The sequence below is a fragment of the Narcine bancroftii genome, chromosome 4, assembly GCF_036971445.1.
Source record: "Narcine bancroftii isolate sNarBan1 chromosome 4, sNarBan1.hap1, whole genome shotgun sequence".
Taxonomy (NCBI): Eukaryota; Metazoa; Chordata; class Chondrichthyes; order Torpediniformes; family Narcinidae; genus Narcine; species Narcine bancroftii.
Window position 1 is genome coordinate 106,811,734 of NC_091472.1, and position 20,389 is coordinate 106,832,122.

At 40.6% G+C, this 20,389-nt stretch overlaps 1 protein-coding gene across 5 annotated transcripts in view; it reads right to left on the minus strand.

Moving 5' to 3' along the window:
• ralgapa2 (Ral GTPase activating protein catalytic subunit alpha 2) overlaps positions 1-20,389 on the minus strand; it is a 521,318-nt gene that overhangs the window by 41,660 nt on the left and 459,269 nt on the right. For 2 of the 5 annotated variants that reach the window (XM_069932374.1, XM_069932373.1), the window contains exon 40: positions 2,905-3,369. The exons of 2 other annotated variants lie outside the window; for them this stretch is intronic. In XM_069932374.1, the coding sequence (XP_069788475.1) occupies positions 3,350-3,369 (20 nt within the window). In that variant the 3' untranslated portion in view covers positions 2,905-3,349. Of the gene's footprint in view, positions 1-2,904; positions 3,375-20,389 lie in introns of those variants that run through there. One more of the 5 variants, XM_069932377.1, reaches the window with a different exon arrangement.

Below are 20,389 nucleotides of genomic sequence, written 5' to 3' on the forward strand. Positions count from 1 at the left end.
AGAATTAGAAAGGGGTTAAGTTAGGTTAGTTAAGTCAATAGTGATAAGTTAAAATGTGATTCTATTTTCATGTTTAAAGATAATTTAAAACAACTTTTGTTTAAGTAACCATTTGTCTTTGTGAATATCTATTGCTGCTGGGTTTTGGGGTCCTCTGGGCTCGTAATAATACAAATAAATAAATATTGTTTCATGAATATGATTTTTGGATGGTTAGTGTGAGCAGTTCCTTTGGTGGTTCAGCATTCTCACTGTCCATGGGTAGAAGCTGTTCCTCAGCCTGGTAATACTGGCTCTAATACTCCCATATCTCTTTCATGACAGGAGCAAGAGATCATCAATGATTATGCGCACCCTTTACATACAATAATCTTGGTTGATCACACTAATTTGGGGGGGGGGGCAGGGAGGGAGGCATTTCTCTGCAGCAGCGACCAAACTACACTGTGATATAGCTGGCCAGGACACTATCGATAGAGTTCCTATTGGAAGTTTACATAATGGTGGCTGGTAATTTTGCCCACTTCAGTCTTCTCAGCAAGTGCAGTCACATGTGAGGAGATATTGAGTATCCATAATAGGTCACTAATACTTCCAAACCAATACCTTGTTCAAAAAAGAATTACATGTGGGTCCTTAGCAAAAATGAATCCAAGTAAAATCATGCAATGAAAAGTTCTACGGGTTATTTTTTTTAACTCCTTGAAGAATTTCTCTGTTAGGTGTATTGGTAATGACTGAAATAGGTATCGTATCCTTGGGAAAATGTTCATTTTAATACAGTTTATCCTTCCTATCAGTGTTAGTGGTAAGTCTTTCCAATGCTCTAAGTCGTCTTGTAATTTTTTCATTAATGGATGGTAATTAAGTTTATATAGATGGCCGAGGTTTTTATTTAGTTGTATACCTAGGTATCGCATTGCTTGTGTTTGCCATCTAAATGGCGATTCTTTCTTAAACTTTGTGAAATCCGCATTATTCATTGGCATTGCTTCACTTTTATTTGTGTTGATCTTGTACCCCGATACTTCTCCATATTCCTTCAATTTCCTATGTAATTCTTTTATTGATATTTCTGGTTCTGTTAAGTATATTATAACGTCATCTGCAAATAGACTGATTTTATATTCCTTCTCTTTTATTTTTATTCCTCTTATTTTATTTCCTGTTCTTATCAGTTCTGCTAGTGGTTCTATAGCTAACTCGAACAGTGAGGGAGATAGTGGACATCCCTGCCTTATACCTATCAGATTTTTATCAAACAAGGGAAAAACCAGATTGGACCAGATTAGAACTAGATAAAATAGGGGAGAATATACCTGAACATATACTATATAAATGGGATGAAAAATTGGTGCAACGTAGGAATTCACCGGTATTGCATCATCTGCTCAACATTTGGAAGAAGATTCATGTAGAAAGGAATAAAACAAATTACCAACTACCAAAACTAATATTGACGCAAAATCAGCTAATTCCTTTTACAAGATAACCTTTCCTTTAGAGAATGGGAGAGAAAAGGGATCAAAAGAATAGAAAATTGTTTTTCGGGAAATAAATTATTATCCTTTGAACAAATTAAGGATAAATATAATATAACTCACGATACAATGTTTGCATACTACCAACTGAAAACCTACTTGAAGGACAAATTGGGAAACAGTCTGAGGTTACTAGAAGGAAGCAATTTTGAATATGTGATTACAGACACAATGATAATTAAAAAATTTGTAACAAACATGTACATCAAACTGCAAGAAAAGGAGAATGAGGAAACAAACGGTAAACCTAAACAAAAATGGGAACAAGATCTAAACATAAAGATAAAGAATGAAACATGGGAGAAGCTATGCTCTGGAACTAAGAGAAATACAATAAACATGAGGTTACGCATGATAAAATATAACTGGATACACAGGCTATACATCACACCTCAAAAGTTAAATAAATTGGACCCAACAGTATCAGACAGATGTTTTCGCTGTAAAAAGGAAACGGGAACAACAATTCATGCAATTTGGACATGTGAGAAAGTGAAAAAATTTTGGGAAGATCTAAACCAGATATTAAATAAAATCACAAAAAGCAATATACCAAAAAACCCAGAGATCTTCCTCCTAAGTAATATAAGAAACAAAGAATTTGGACTCGATTTGGATGGAGCACAAAAAAGATTTGTTATGATAGCCCTAGCTGTAGCAAAAAAATGTATTATGTCAACCTGGGAATTAGAAGACAACTTGAGAATACAAAAATGGTATATAGAAATGAATAAATGTATTCCATTAGAAAAAATAACATATAATTTAAGAAATAACATTACAATATTCGAACAAATATGGGAGCCATACATGAACTACAATAGAGAAATCCTACCATGGACTTCCACCACCTAAAATGACAGAAGGAGAAGATAACGAAAAGAACTGACTCAGTAAAATTTCTTGTTTATTTTTATTAAGTGACAACATTGTTTAACGGGTTTAATGTATCTTATAGATTGAACTTCAAATAAACGGGGAATGGGATGAGGGAGGGAGGGAAGGGAGGGGGGAAAAAGGGGGAGAAATGACACTGTATATATTTAAGAAGAAAAATGTCTGTATGTATCTTGGTCAATATGGTTTATAGTGTGAAAAATTAAAAAAAATTTAAAAAAAAAAGAAAAGTTCTACGGGTAAAAAAAATGCATCATTCTAATGACAATCTTCAATGACAATCTTCCTGACATGCAGTAAATTTCTGGTCTTCTTAAATTTAGAACATGACAGATGAAATAATAAAAGTTTTGGAAAAAAAAAGGAAGAATGGAGCTCAACACTTGACCTACCTGCATCGAAGATATGGTTGCTCTATAAAAGCATTCTGCAGTCTGATCACAGATTCAGGTGGGAATAAACCCGCTTGACTTCAGAAATGTTTATTTTACTTTAAAAAAAAATTAGAGATACAGCATAAGCCCGCACTTCCCAAATACAATCATGTGACTGATTAACCTACCAGACACGGAGAATGTACAAACAGTGCCAGGTTCATACCTGGTCTGCTGGAGCTATAATAACGTTGTGCTAACCACTACATTAAACATACCAACTCATAATAAAGCCAGCCACACCTCAAGATGCATTCTGCCAACACATTCTACCCAATCTTTTAATTGAGATTTTATTTGTAAGGTGTTTAGAATCAATTAATCCTCAGTCATTAAAAGGCTTAAAGGAATTACAGTTTTTAAAACTATCAATCTCAATGTCAAACGTCATGGCTCTGAGAAGAAATGTTCAAGCTTTGGGTGATAGTCGGGGGAAGATGAAGTGATACAACATTGAAACCTTCTTTGCAGACGCCTTCAAATTTCTGGTCTTCCCTCTAATCTTAGGAATCAAAATCCAGAAATCAATTCAGATCCAGTGATACATTGCGTTTTTCATTGTTGTAATCTTATTTATATTTAGATTTATTGAAAAAAATGAAGTTGCATTGGTTTATATAAACCTACATGGCATCATCTACAGTAAGTAGGAATATCAAATAATTCTTCATTGAATATTGAGTGCAATAATTAGTTTTGAGTAATGCAGTTGGCACGTAATGCAGTTGTGCCATATTTAAGAGTATAGCAGGGCAGAGAAGTGGCTGTTTAAACTGTTGGGTGAAGTGCTAGTTTAGCCAAATGCTTTGTTCCAGATGGTATTAATCCTGGATTGTAGCCATCACATCCAACAACACCAGATTGAGTTTGGTGGATTAAGTCAGCCAGTCATTGTTACAGAATACCTAATCTCAGCATCGCAGAAACATTTGCATATTTGTGATTACTCTGGTTGAGTTTTTGACAAATAAAATATCCCTCAATATTGGTGTAGGGAGTTTCAGTGGTGTGGTCATTAAATGTCAAATGGAAGGGTGGGGAAATAATTAGGCTCTCCTTTACTGGAGGTCCTCAATCTCTGGAATTTGTAGGACAAAAAAAAAATATTTGTCTCTTGTTAGTCTTTTTAGATAATTCTGGGGGGGAAATGTGCAGAATTCCTTGGATTTTTTTTGAATACAGCACCTAATAGCTTGAATACACCTGAGATTGTCTGATTTCAGAAGCTAAGCAGGCTCAGGACTGGTTGGTACTTTGAAGGATGATCGCCTCGGAACACCAGGAGCTGTGGGTTTCTGGGAGGGGCGCTGGACAAAGTGGTGATTCTTTGTTTGCCTTAAGGTAGACAAAAGTCAAAGAATTTCACGTATGTTACATTCTAAATGTAGTATTACGTGACAATAATGGAACCTTTACCTTTATATTTTAAGACAACACAACAGATCTCCAGGTTAACTGAAAGGTTATTTCCTTAGATTATGTTCAGTTATGCTCACACATGTCAAAACAAGGGGAACAGAAAATATCACTAATCTTTTGTTAAATCTAACAAATATGCTGTGATTTAGGTGGCATGGTTGGCATAACAGTTAACCCAATGTTGTTACAGTGCCAGCGACCCAGGTTTGAATTTGGCTTTGTCTGTTAGGAGTTTGTATGTTCTTCCCGTGTCTGTGTGGGTTCCTTCCAGGTGCTCCGGTTTCCTCCCACCCTTCAAAATGTACAGGGTTTGACGGTCAATTGGATGTAATGGAGCGGCACAGGGTGGTGGACTAGGAGGGCCTGTACTGTGCTGTGTACATGTCTAAATGTCTACATTCAAATGAATATCAACATAATTAGTAATGACCTGCATTTTCAAGGTAACCTTCTTAGTTTGTGTGATGATATGTTTATAGTTATCATTGTCGGTTGTATATAAGGAACTGGCCCACCCATGGATGACTCATACCCTATGACTCCTCCCCTGTGGTCCTGGGCCATAAAGGTCAAGCCACCTTTCTCTTGCCGCCATTCCTATCCTGAGATCCGGGCCAGCAAAGTTCTTCTGTGTACTAAAACCTATCGTTTCCTCAACTTGTCTCTGTGGTTACTGGTCGTGCCCTACAGCTTGGAGAATGTATAGGTAGAAATTATTACTCAATCAACTACTTGACACCTATTGGGTAATGGCTATTACAGCAACAAAAGCATTTTAGCTTTCTTTTGGCCACATTTTGTTTCAATTTTATCCTATAAGCTATTTCACTTGTTTGGCATGGATGTCTTCTTTGCATATAAAGAGAAATGGCTAAATCATTTTATATGTGGCAAGTACAAGGATTATATATGTTTAAACAAATCACAATAAAATTCTATAGATGTGCTATTTCTTTTACTGCAATCATTTAGAATTGACCAACCAATGCGAAACATTAAAGGATTCAAACTGTTATGTTCCACACAACATTCTTGCAAAACTAACAATGATGATATTACCAAAATATCATTTTTATTTTAATGAAGATCCTCTGACTTTATGAACCATTCTGTGCTTCGTGGTCAGGCACTTGACCCATCCTCAGGTCTCTGCCAATACACTCTTGCACAATTGCCCTGAGACAACTTCCTGGAGACATTTGGCCTCTCTTCATTTCTTCCACAACTCTCACTACAACAACTCGCTCATCATTTGCTGGAGAACAGTAACCATTCACATCTCACTTTTATGGGATGCATTTATATAGTTAGTATTGAACAAATCAAAATGAATATGATGTTATTCTATCCATGGTACACAATAAAATTAAACCTATTTTGCCCACAAGTTTAATCAACAACCAAAAGGGAAAAAGAAACACTGCAAGAGGATATCAAAAATAAAAACAGAAGATGCTGAAAATATTTTGAAAATCTATAAACATTTATAGAAGAAATTTTTGTCTTGTAACATTAAAAAGTCATCAACCTGAAATATTAACTTTATTTTTTTTCTCAAAGATCATAAATTATTTTCCAGCGAATAGGAGTTGGAGTTACAGAGTGTGGGCTGCTTTAAATAATTGAGTAAAGTGCTGAGCACTGTTTTGCAGAGAATGGGAGTTGGAGCGAAAGAGTGCGAAAGTGGGCTGCTTTAATAGATAAGTGAGTGGTATAAACAGAGTTGTTAATGTATGAGTGGGTCAGAGTTAGAGTCGGACCAGTGACCCCTGTGGCTGTTCCCCTTAATAATAGGTATATTGCTTTGGATACTGTTGGGGGAGACAACCTACCAGGGCAAAGCTGCAGCAACTTGGTCTCTGGCATTGAGACTGGCTCTGTGGCTCAGAAGGGAAAGAGGGAGAAAAGGAGATCAGTCATGCTAGGGAATTCAATAATTAGAGGGACAGGCTGGAGATTCTATGGACATAAAAGAGACACCCAGATGGTTTGTTGCCTCACTAGTGCCATGGTTAGGGACATCTCTGATCGGGTCCAAGGCATCCTGAAAAGGGAGAGGTGTGCAGCCAGAAGTTATGGTACATATTGGTATCAATGACATAGGTCGAAAAAGGGATGAGGTCCTGAAGAAGGAATACAGGGAGCAAGGTAGGAAGCTGAAAGACAGGACATCTCAATAGTAGTAATCTCAGGATTGCTGCTTGTGCCACATGCCAATGAGGTTAAGAATAGGATGATATGGCGGATGAATGCATGGCTAGTGCAGGTGATAGGGGTTCAGATTTCTGGATCCTTGAAATCTCTTCTGGGGAAGGTACAATCTATACAAAAAAGGACAGGTTGAATTGGAAGGGGACCAATACCCTGGTGGAGAGTTTGCTAAAGGTATTGGGGAGGGATTAAACTAGTTTGGTATGGGTGGAAAACAGAATGATATGGCAGAGAAAAGAGCAGATGGTGAAAAGGTTGATGCAATGTGTGGTGAGATGCTGAGGAAGGACAGGCAGTGAAAAGAACATAAATGCAATCAGTTGGAGTGTTTGAAATGTGTTAATTTCAATGCTATAAGTATTAGGACCCATCCAGCGCAGCTGGATCTTCAGCAGCGTGGACTCGATGCTGTCGACCTCTGCCATCTCGAGTACTTCGACGTTAGGGATGTAAGCGCTCCAATGGATGTTGAGGATGGAGCGGAGACAACGCTGGTGGAAGCGTTCTAGGAGCCGTAGGTGGTGCCGGTAGAGGACCCATGATTCGGAGCCGAACAGGAGTGTGGGTATGACAACGGCTCTGTATACGCTTATCTTTGTGAGGTTTTTCAGTTGGTTGTTTTTCCAGACTCTTTTGTGTAGTCTTCCAAAGGCGCTATTTGCCTTGGCGAGTCTGTTGTCTATCTCATTGTCGATCCTTGCATCTGATGAAATGGTGCAGCCGAGATAGGTAAACTGGTTGACCGTTTTGAGTTTTGTGTGCCCGATGGAGATGTGGGGGGGCTGGTAATCATGGTGGGGAGCTGGCTGATGGAGGACCTCAGTTTTCTTCAGGCTGACTTCCAGGCCAAACATTTTGGCAGTTTCCGCAAAGCAGGACGTCAAGCGCTGAAGAGCTGGCTCTGAATGGGCAACTAAAGCGGCATCGTCTGCAAAGAGTAGTTCACGGACAAGTTTCTCTTGTGTCTTGGTGTGAGCTTGCAGGCGCCTCAGATTGAAGAGACTGCCATCCGTGCGGTACCGGATGTAAACAGCGTCTTCATTGTTGGGGTCTTTCATGGCTTGGTTCAGCATCATGCTGAAGAAGATTGAAAAGAGGGTTGGTGCCAGAACACAGCCTTGCTTCACGCCATTGTTAATGGAGAAGGTTTCAGAGAGCTCATTGCTGTATCTGACCCGACCTTGTTGGTTTTCGTGCAGTTGGATAATCATGTTGAGGAACTTTGGGGGACATCCGATGCGCTCTAGTATTTGTATCACGTCTCCAGAATGGAGGACCATCGCCTTCCCAAGATCGTGTTATATGGCGAGCTCTCCACTGGCCACCGTGACAGAGGTGCACCAAAGAAAAGGTACAAGGACTGCCTAAAGAAATCTCTTGGTGCCTGCCACATTGACCACCGCCAGTGGGCTGATATCGCCTCAAACCGTGCATCTTGGCGCCTCACAGTTTGGCGGGCAGCAACCTCCTTTGAAGAAGACCGCAGAGCCTACCTCACTGACAAAAGGCAAAGGAGGAAAAACCCAACACCCAACCCCAACCAACCAATTTTCCCCTGCAACCGCTGCAATCGTGTCTGCCTGTCCCGCATCGGACTTGTCAGCCACAAACGAGCCTGCAGCTGACGTGGACTTTTTACCCCCTCCATAAATCTTCATGCGCGAAGCCAAGCCAAAGAAAAAAGAAGTATTAGGAATAAGGGATATGAATGTAGAGCATGGATCGGTACGTGGAATTACGATGTTGTGGCCATTACAAAGATTTGGGTGACACAAGAACAGGAGTATTACCAAGCAGGGATAGTATCACCACTGCAGAAAGGGAGGATATTGTAGAGTGGTTGTCTATTGTATTACTGTGGGTGGAAGTCAGAAGCATGAAGGGAGCGATCAATCTATTGGGAGTAGTCTATAGACCCCTAAATAGCCCTTGTGACATTGAGGAGCAGATAAATAGGCAGATTGTAGAATGGCGCAAAAACATCAAGGTTTTTGTTATGGAAGACCTCAACTTCCCTAATAATGACTGGAACTACAAGACTGCAAGAGGGAGAGATGGGGCAGAAATTGTCAGGGGTGTCCAAGAAGGATCCCTGACACAGAATATGGACAATCCAATGAGAGGAGAAGGAGAGACAATACTGTATCTAATATTGGGTAACAAGCCTGGTAAGATGACAGAGCTTTTGGTGGGGGAGTGTTTTGATGAGAGTGACCACAACTCCCTGACTGTTAGCACAGCTATGGACAAAGATAGGAGTAGACAAAATGGTAAAGTGTATCATTGGGGAAGTACTAATTTTGAGGGATTAGGCAGGAACTGGGAACAGTAAATTGGGAAAACACACCAAAATGCTCGAGCAACTCAGTCTATCTTTTCAGCATCCATAAAAAAGCAAAGATATATTGCTGACATTTCAGGCCTGAGCCCTTCTTCAAGGAATGGGCATTCTGCTAATTCCTTGAAGAAGTGTTCAGGCCCAAAACGTTGCCGATATATCTTTGCTTTTTATGATTGCTGAAAAGATCAGCTGAGTTCCGCCAGCCCTTCATTTGTTTTTACTACAATCACAACATCTGCAGACATTTGTGTTTCACTCAGAGTAAATTTGGAAAGATGTCCCTGGGAAAAAGCACAGAAGTAAAGTGGACGATGTTTAAACACCATAGGCACAGGATTCTGGATAGGTTTTCCCACTGAGGTAGGGAAAAGATGTTAGGACCAGTCCTTCTTGAGGGCTCAGTAGTGGAGAGGGTCAAGAACTTAATATTCCTAGGCTGTCAACATCTCCATAGATCTGTCCTGGAGCCACCATTTCAATGCAATCTCAAGAAAGCTCGCCAGCAGCTATACTTTGTGAGGTGTTTGGGTAGATTCAGGATATCACTTAAGACTCTCGAAAATTTCTATAGGTGTACTGTGGAGAACATTGTGGCTGGTTGCATCACTGTTGGTACGGAGATGCCAATGCTCGGGAAAATAAAAAACTCCAGACGGTTGTTAATTTGGCCTGCAACTTCACGGGTACCAGATTTCACTCTGTCGAGGACATCTACAATCAGCCTCCATCCTCAAGGACCCCCACCACCCAAGGCCATGCCCTTTTCACTCTGCTACCATCAGGAAAATGTACAGGAGCTGAAAGACGAGCACTCAGGGCCCAAGGAAAGTTTCTTCCTCGCTGCCATCAGATTCCTGAATGATCAATGAACCTAAGACACTGCCTTTCTTTGACTTTTCATGCAGTATTTTTATTTATTTTTGTAAGGTGGTTTATATGAATGTTTGCACTATGAGGCTACTACAAAACAATGAATTTCACGACTTGTTCGTGACAATAAATTTTGATTCTGAAAAAGGATAAGGGATCCTTATCCCTTTGACAAAAGAGTTAGGACAACTAGATAAGAGGAAGAAGGTAGCATACATAAGGTTTAGGAAGCAAAAAACAGGAAGGGTTCATGAGAATTATGTGGTAGTCAGAAAGGGATACAAGAAAGGACTGAAGAAAGCTGGAAGGGGGCATGAGAATGCCTTGGAAAGAAAAATTAAGGAAAACCCAAAGATGTTCTATGCATACATAGAGAACAGAAGGATTACTAGAGTGAAGGTAAGGCTGCTTAAGGAGGGAGAAGAGGTAGGGGAGGTGCTACATGAATATTTTGTTTCTGTGTTCATTAGAGAGAGAGGACCTTAGACAATGTGAGGTCAATATCGAACAAGCTTATATGCTGTAACAAATTGAGGCTAAGAAAGAAGTCCATGATCTTAAAAACATTAGGATCGGTAAATCCCTGGGACCAGACAAGATATACCCCAGGTTACTAAAGGAAGTGAGGGAAGAGATTGCTGGGGCTTTGATAATGATCGTTGCGTCCTCCCTGACCACAGGGGAGGTACTGGAGGATTTGAGAATGACAAATGTAGTCCCCTTGTTTAATAAATGGTAAGGAGGAGAACCCTGGGAATTGTAGAACAATGAGTTTTAGTCAGTGGTGTCCAAACTATTAAAGAGGATTCTTCGGGGCAAGATTTACAAACATTGTGATGAGCAGAGCCAGCTCAGGAATAGTTGTGCCTCATGAGTCTAATTCAGTTTTTTAAGGAAGTAAGAAAAGAAATTGATGAAGGTAAAATGGTAGATGTGGTCTATACAGAAAGTCATGAGGCATGGGATCCACAAAACCTTGGTTGTGCAGATTCAACTTTGTCTTGCCTGCTAAAAGCAGAGAGTAGTAGGAAATGAAAAGTATTCTGCCTGGAGGTCAGTGACAAATGGTGTTCCCCAGGAATCTGTTCTTTTAATAAACAACCTGGACAAAAAATTGGAGGGATGGGTCAGTAAGTTTGTAGATGACATGAATGTTAGCAGTGTGGTGGACAGTGTAGAAGGTTGCCATAGGTTACAACAGGATATAGACAGGATGCAGAGTTGGGCAGAGAAGTGGCAGATGGGAGTTCAATCTAGATAACTGTGGAGTGGTGTATTTTTGAAGGTTAAACTTGAAGGTGGAGTATATGGTTAATGACAGAATTCTTAATAGTGCGGAAAAACAGAGGGTCCTTTGGGTCCAAATCCATAGATCTCACTCAAGGTTGTTGCACAGGTTGATAGACTGATTAAGAAGGCTGATGGTATGCTGGCTTTCATTGGTAAGGGGATTGCATTCAAGAGTTGTGAAATAATGTTGCAGCTCTATAAAACTCTGGTTAGACCACACGTGGAATATAGCATTCAGTTCTGGTCGCCTGATTAGAGGAAGGATGTGAAAACTTTAAAGAGGATGCAGAGGAGATTTACTAGGATATTGCCCAAATTGAAAAAATAATCTTATAAGGTAAGGTTAACAGAGCCAGGACTTTTTTCTTTGGAGCCAAGAAGTATGAGAGATGACTTAATAAAGGTTTACAAGATTATGAGAGGCATAGATAGGATAGACATCCAGTACCTTTTTCCCAGGGCGACAGTAGCAAACATCAGAGGACATCTGAACAAGGTGAGGGGAGGAAAGTTGAAGGTAGATGTCAGGGATTTTTTTTTTTTAAAACACAGAAAAAAATGGTTGACTGGAATGCATTGCCAGGGCTAATCTTCATGTCATCTGAAAACTTACTGGTACAATAGGGATATTTAAAAGGCACATGGATGGAAGAAAAATAGAGGATTATGGGTGTGAGGTAGGTAAAGGATTAAATTGTTGATCGTGGGCCAAAGGGCCTATGCTGTGCTATAATGTTCTTTGTTCTATATGTAAAAAAGGCCCCAGAATATGTGGCAAACATGAACATCCCAACTATGTGGTTACCTTTAAAGAAAGATTGCACTCACTGTCCCCCCTGAGAATGTGCTGAGAGGGGACAGGCAGTCTTGCAGCAGCAAGGACTTCATGATGGATATGGCATCAAGTGTGAGGTGTGAAGAGGAAGGTCCGCCTATAAAACCTCTGAAGAAACCATTATTTGCATTGATTCCACAGTTAAGACTGCTGCCCACACCCCTAGTGTTCCAGGTTCAGTCCTCACTCAGGCATTGTCTGTGTCTAGTTCACAGTCTCCCTATAACTGCACGGGGCTTTCCCCCAAGTACTCTGATGTACACCTGCTATAAATTACTCCCTTCTGTTAGTAGGTGATTGGAGAATTTGACGTGTTGATGGGCATGATTGGTGAGGAATATGATTGATGGGTAAACTTCGAGGTCAGCCATAGCCTTGACTGCGTATAGAGCTCTTTCTACAGCATAGAACCATAAGAAAAAAAAGAACACTTGAAAATATTAAAGTAAACTCAAATACAACTTCAAAATGAAAATACCAACACCTGCTACAGCCTCGTGCAGCTAATCTCCTCCATTTAAGTCAATAGAAAAGCTGTGCCTTTGCCAGATTTAACCTGCCAGAAGCTGTTGTTTGTGCTAATTCTCAAACATTTATCAGGCACTCGTCCCAACTGGTTACTCCAGGGGGAATCCAACATCAGAGTGCAGTTGTGAAAGATACCACGACAGCTGACATCAACCATGGGACTTCCACGTTGATGTTCAGTGAAGCAGACAAGCAACAAAACAATAATGTAAGATGACATTCAATTTCTTTTTCCTTCTTTTATTTATTGATAGGATGGCAATGGAGTGGGTTAGAATTTTCAGCACATTGAGGCAACTGTGGGAAAGGCACACCAATGCTTCTCTATTGAAGAAGTCTGAGGAGATTTGGCAAGTCGTCAAATACTTCATCAGACTTCTACAGGTGACTTGTTACATTACAGCCTGGTTTGGAAACTAGAGTGCCTGGGAAGGGTGCAGAAAATGACAGCCGAACCCAGTCCATCATGGACACTAATCTCCCATCCATTGATAATATCTATGTGAGGAGCTGCTTCAAGAAGGCATAAAGGATATTCATCATACTAATCGCAATCTCTTCTCACTGCTCCCTTCAGTCAGAGGTCCAATCTGAACTCCAACACCTCTAGGTTCAAAAACAGTTTTTACTTAACAGCTATCAAGCTCTTAAACTTTCCTGTACTTCCCTAACTCTAAGCATAAACTATACCGGGTGTCTCTGCACGAGGAGAATTCAACAGTACCGATGTGAATTCTTGCAGAAGCTGGCGACCCTGTGATATCTGTCTCTGATGCCAACTTCAGGACATCTTTTAAGGAGTGTGAATCCTTGCAAAGTGCCAGGCTCTGATGCCGTACCTGGCAGTGTACTGCAAATCTGTACCAATCAACTAGCTGCAGTGTTCACAGACACCTTCAACCTCTCATTGCTGCAGTCAGAGGTTCCCACCTGCTTCAAAAGGGCATCAATCATCCAGGTGCCCAAGATGAGTAGTGTGAGCTGCCTCAATGACTATCACCCTGTAGCTCTCACATCTAGTGTGATAAAATGCATTGAGAGATTGGGCATGGCCAAAATTAACTTGTACCTCAGTAAAGACCTCGACCCACATTAATTCGTCTACCACCATAATGTATCTTTGTCTTTGCTACATAAAGGATACTGTTTGACCTGCTGAGCTTCTCTAGCATTTTGTGTTTTTACTACTACCGTAATTGCTTCACAGCAGATGGAATCTCACTGGCTCTCCATGCTCACTTTTCAACATCATCATCCCCTTAGTACAAAACTTGGGCCTCTGCACCTTCCTCTCTACTGGATCCTTGATTTCCTCATCAGACGACCATAGTTAATTAGTAAAAATGTCTCCCCTCACTGACGATCATTGCTGCAGTCGCATTTCAAGGATGTGTGTTTAGCCACTATTCTACTCTCTCTACATCCATGACTGTGGCTAAGCACAATCCAAATGCTATCTATAAATTTGCCGATGATACCACGGTCATCAGCAGAATCACAGGTGGGAATGAGGAAGCATATAAGAGTGAGATAGATCAGCTAGTTGAGTGGGGTCACAATGACAACCTTGCACTAAAGAATTGATTGTGGACTTCATGAAGGGGAAACCAGGAGAACACAAACCAGTCCTCATTGAGGGGTTAGCAATGGAAAGGGTAAGGACTTCGAATTCCTGGATGTCAACATCTCAGAAGATCTATCCTGGGACCATCATGTCAATGCAATCAAGAAGAAGGCTGGCCAGTGGCTATACTTCATAAGGAGCTTGATGAGATTTGGAATGTCACCAAAGACTTGAAAATTTCCACAGGTGTACCGTGGGAACCACTCTGACTGGGCGTATCGCTGACTTGTATGGAGGAGCCATTGCAGGGAGCTGTCATGGGCCTTAATTTTCTTTTAATTAAGGACATCTACAAGAGGCGGTGTCTTAAGAAAGCAGCCTCTATCATCAAGAACCCTCATCACCAGACCATGTCCTCTTCTCCCTGCTACCATCAGGAAGGAGGTACAAAAGCCTGAAGACGAACACCCAATAGTATAAAAACAGCTTCTTCCCTTCCGCCATCAAATTTAAAAAAAATGTAGACATACAGCAGGTAACAGACCCTTTTGGCCCATGAGCCCATACCGCCCAATTACACCCAATAGATTAACAATACCTGGTAAGTCCTGAACGGTGGGAGGAAACCAGAGTCCCTGGAGAAAACCCACAGAGACACGGGAAAACGTACAAACTCCTTAATGACAGTGTGAGATTTGAACCCGGGTCCTGATCACTGGCCCTGTAACAGCATTGCACTAACTGCTATGCCAACTATGGTGCCCATTTCTGAATGGACAATAAACTACAGACACAACCTCACTTTTTCTTTTCCTTTGCACTCATTTATTTTTTAAAATGTAATTTATTGCAATTTTTGCACCTGTGATGTTGCCACAAAAGAACAAATTTTGTGACATGTTCATGACAATACATTCTGTTTCTGATTCTGAACATCAACTGAGAATAGTTATCTATCCCTTAAAATTATTATCAACTTGTTTTTGTTTTGGTATGTCATGGTAATTAATTTTTTTTAACCATTGTAGTTGTGCATCTTATGTATTGCTTTAGCTGCAGCAATTTTGATGCATCTATACATTGCACTTGTGCGTTTGACAATAAACTGACAATAAACTCATCATAATGTGGCATACAAACACACCTGGAAAGAGGAAGGTAACCAAAGACCATTTTTATGAACATGAGAGGAGACTGCAATTGAGGTGTTGGCCAACAACCTGTGTAGCAGAAGAAATTTCAAGATGACTTTACTGTCATGTAATAAAACAGAAAATGTGATATTACACAAAATTTCCTTTAGTCTACCGTAAGGCAGTCAAGGATTCGCTGTCAGCAGAAATTTCCCAGCACCCCTTACATCCAAAGAAAGAGACGCAAGAGAGTCCACCCAGAGTCACTGATTGTCCTTCGCTTCCAGTGCTCCCACTGCCTCCTCATCCACACAGCCTTCAGTCCAAAATCATCCGCAAACCGAGCTCCAGATGCACACCTCTGACACGGTCAGGAAGCCTCGAGCACCATCTCATCCTCGTACCCTTCAGCCAGTCGCCATCAGCCTGCAACCTTATGTTCCTTGCCTCGAATCATCAACAGCCTGCTGCCTGTGCGTTCTTCATCTTCAGAGCTCCTCACTGGTCTACTGCCATGGCCACTGTCCTGTGAGCCATCTCCTCTGCTTCTCCTTCTCAAACAGGGTGTGGTCTCCACGTTTTCTGGTGCCCTGTACCAGACCTCTGCTTCCTTGGAGCCTGCAATGCCTCTTGGCTGCTGCCGATAATAGGCATCGCCATCATGGGCTCAGACCCCTCTACCCAGGTCAAGGTAACGTAGCACCATCAATCACAATTTTAATATAAACGGAACAACCTTCTCCAGAGCTTAGTATATACCTCCCTCATCTAGGATGGTCACTTGGGCAATGTTTTTGTGGAAGATTCAGAAGAAATAAGCTTAGATGTACACAATTGGTGAAGAATCAGGGTGCAAAGTTTAAGTTATGTCTTTATGTTTATTTACTTTTAATGCAAATATAAAATGGAATGTACAGGAACATAGCCCTTACAGTTTCAGATTCGAACAAGAGCCACTGGCATTTGTAACAGAGGCGCATTAATCACTAATCTAACTGTGCGGCCTTCGAATACCAGATCCTGAAAAGTGGAGGCATCACCTCAGGATTTGGGGGACCTTCTCTGCTGAATAGTATGGGTAAATCCTAACTGATCAAGGCATCTAAAAATTTGAGAAAGTTAAATCCATCTATTCAGTAAATCATCCTGGTGACTGATTGGATCCCATTGTAGTCAGTGCTTGAATTTTCTCACAGGAGTGTTGAAACTCATGGTTTCTTGCGTTCTTAGTTGTTAAGAAACAAGCCATGTGCGTTATTTGGCAGTCAAAGATCTATAGGGTGAATGACTATATTATTATAAATACATTACTGGAAGCTTCCTGGCAGCCTGCAAGATGCACTACAAGACAATTAGTCTGATCCTTCATGTTTCATATAACTCGCAATGAACGACTGCATTAAGTGTTGATAATCCTACAGAACCAGTGGAACCCAGACTCCTCCTCATCCAATCTTTCCTGTGACAAAAGAATGAAATGTTGTTATTCTTCAGTCTCAGCTCTGAAGGAATGTTCTCTATCGAGATAAATATTGTAGCGGCCTGCTAACTGCAGTGCTACTGAAATGAAGCACGTCCAAAGGTGAACCATTAACTGACTTCAATTGATTCTTTCGCACTGCTTTTAGTGAATGACCCACTTCCTGTCTTGGGCATGCTAGTTTATGGGAGTGACGTCAGTGCCTTGCAGAGTCACTGCGACGTGCAACCAGGACGTGGCGACATCTCCCAGGCAACATGTGTCGCTAAACATGGGCTTCTCCTGAGAAGGGAATGGGGGCCCGTGCCTTTTTGCACCAATTGACTGGGGTGGCAATTTGGCCTGTCTGACTGTGTAGTCGCTCGACAATATCACCTGTGCTGGTCTTAAAGTTTGCAAGAACTTAGCAGGGAAGTCTTAATGTGAGCTTGAACACCACAGGCAGAACAGGTCTGGCTTTGCTGCAATGTGTCAGTTTTCCAGCTACAAGGAGATTATTCTTGGGATCACTTCCTTGGCAACGCAACCCCTTCAAGCATGGGATAGGTGAATACATAAACCCTCCTCTCCATCTTTCTTGGAATAACTAGTGCTGCTCTAGCCACCTCATAGTTTGCTTCCTTTCCTCATGTGGACCCAGGTGAAGCTAAGTAAAATATCCATATCCTAATATCTTCTTTATGCCTGGTGATTTCTCACTAATAAGATTTAGAAGCATGTTACTAATTCTTCTTAAAATATCTTTTCAGATTCCCTTTTCAACATTATAATTCAATCTGCCTCTACCTGGCCGTCCTTTCCACACCCTAACTATTTATTGTTTCTCACAATGGCTTTGATTCTTTTGTCATGAGTTTTTATTTTTCATATTTCTTTAGATGTAGGAGAAGAATTGGGCTCTTCAACATACTGAGTATTGAAAAGAGTCTGCTTCACTATTCAAATCATGGCTGATGTACTTTTCCTTTCATCCTCACCTATACTTCCTTCTTCCCATAATCTTTGACACATTTACTCATCAAGAACACAATGACCTCTGCTTTAAAGGTACCTAATGATTTGGCTCCAGAGCCATCTGTGACAACAAATTCCACAGATTCAGCACCCTCTGGTTGAATAAATATCTCCTCATTTCTGTTCAGAAGGGTCGTCCTTTTATTTTGAGGCTGTGCCCACTGCTTCTACACTCTCCCATTACTGGAAACTGGAATAACCACAGAGCACAAAAATGAAGATCCTCAGTCCTGGAATAACTTTAATAAACCTCTTCTGCAGTGTCTCCAAAGCCTTTCAACTTTTCTAAAAAGCATATTGCCCAGAAGTGGACACAATATTTCAATTGTGGCCAAACAGTGTTTTTTAAAGATTCACCAATCCTTTCTTGCTTTTGTTCTTGAATGCTTTGTTAACCACTTTCTCAACCTGTTCTTTCACTTAAACTATGCATATTTAACTATACATCTTGCTCTTCTTGTACCTCTTTTAGAATTGTGCCCTTGGGTTGGTATTGGGCCTTCTCATTCTTACTGCCTGAAGGTAAAACTTCACATCTCTCAGCAGCACTTTTCACTCACCACCTATCTCCATTTCATGCCATCTGCAAGTTTGGAAATTGCATTCTGTACACCCATGCCCAAATCGTTCACACCTATAATAGGAAAAGCAGTGAGGTTCCCCAACAGAAAGGTTAAACTGATTAGATTGTACTACTGGATTTACCCCTGCATCATTTCTTTGAACAAGGGTGAAATATTTGCATTTTTCAGTCCTCCTGTAGTATCCAGGAAGATTGCAGATAAAATCACCACAATTTCCCCTATTGCTTACTTCAGAAACTATCTGGGCAGTTGACTTTTCCACTTTAAGTGCAGCAAACTGTTCTAGTACCTCCTCTTAAACAATTCTTCAACCAATCAGAATCTCAAATACAAGTAATTATTTTTCTGATATTCGAGCAACAACAACTTCTTTGGTGAAGGCTGATGTAAACTCTTGAGAATCTTAGTCAAAGACCTCTGCTCCAAGGTCTTGCCTTCATTGATCAGGGCATTGAACAGAGGAGTTTGAAATGTCATGTTACAGATGTACAAGACATTAGTTAGACTATATTTGGAAATACTGTGTGCTGCTGTAGTTGTGTAGCAACAGGATGAGTGTCATTAAACTGGAAAAGACGGAAAATAGATTCATGAGGATGTAGGGCTTGGAGTTGCAAGGAGTTGCTGGACAGGCTGGGACGTTTGTGTCGAAGTCTAAGGTGGGACTTGATAGAAGTTTAAAAAAATCATGAGTCATATAGATATGGTGACTAGCCGCATACCTATCCCCAGCGAGGAAATTCTTAAAACTCAAGGTCGTAGGTTTAAGATGAGAGGGGAAAATTTTAAAAAAATGAGCTGAGGGACAATATTTTCCACAAAGGGTCTTGGATATATGGAATAAGCTGCCAGAGGATGTGGCAAAGGTCAGCAAAATCATGACGTTTAAAATATATTTGGATAGGCACATGGATAGGACAGGATTAGAGGAACATCACAAAGCATTAGCAAGTGGGACTAGCTCTGATAGGTAATTTGATCAATACAGTCAGGTCAGGGCAAAGGGCCTGTTTCTCTGCTCTATGGGTTTTTGAGAATAATGTTAATTTTTCCAGATATTTTGGTTGTCTACTTAGCTCAACAACCTGCCTTTAGTTTTTTTTTTGCATTCCCTTCCAGCCTTCACCATATTCCCTCTATCACTGTTTACATTTTCCTCTTTACTTCCAGGTCAGTATTTTGGAAGCTGCTGTGAGCTTTCCCAAGCTCATCAGCATTTCCTTTCTTGCTCATTTCTGTTCCTGGCCCAAAAAGGAAGGCATATTGCTGGACTTGGTTCTGAGAAATTAGCCAGAACCACTGTTTATTTTCCAGATGTACCAGTGGGCAAACACTCAGGATCATGATTGAAAACATTTAGAGTCTAGATCATAATATCATAAGTTTACAAAGGCAGTGACAAAAGATATGGACCACTCCAAGGTGACATTCAATCACTCAGGGAAACCTGACATTAATTTCCTCATTTATCTCCTCCGAATGTACCCAAACCTTCTCTATTGTTCAATTACAGACTTGCTAACCAAACCTTGGTTCCAGTTTATCTGGGCTAGATCTATTCTCTTCCCATGAAATTGGCCTTCTCTGTGAAGCAGGTAGGGACTTCAGAGCATAGCAGCGAAAGTTTGCAAATGTCTGAAAAATGTCCAGCCACTTGGTCTGCTCATGTTGTAAGGATGCAGCCAGGTACACCATGTGGATTATCCTCTTTCTGAAGATTCATTCTCCTGAAGGTTCTTTTCACGACAGCCTCAGAAACTGAGAGCACAGAGTCAGTAGGGGCTGTGAGGACGCGCATCATTTGAAGTGAGCATAGACGGCATTGAGTTTGTCTGGCAGAGATGTATATATTGAAGGTAAATATTTATAAATTTTTCCATACCTTGATGAAGGGCTCAAGCCTGAAATGTTGGTTATGTATCTTTACGATATAAAGTATGTTGTTCTGACCTGCTGAGTTTCTCCAGCATTGTGTTTTTCTCAATGGCTCTTGTACCTCCCCTTACTTCCCTAATCATAAACTAGTCTGGCACCACAGAAAAGTCTTCTCTACACTATTGAAATGCTAATTTTTTTCCCCTTTTGCACTAACTGTAACTGTGAATATTTATTATCTATAGTTTATTTTTATTATCACTTTTCTCTACTAGGTTAATTTAATGCATCCTATTACAACTGTGCTTTTACCAAATACTGGTTCAGATGCAGCAAGTAAGAATTTTAGTGCATAGTCCTTATGTGTATGACA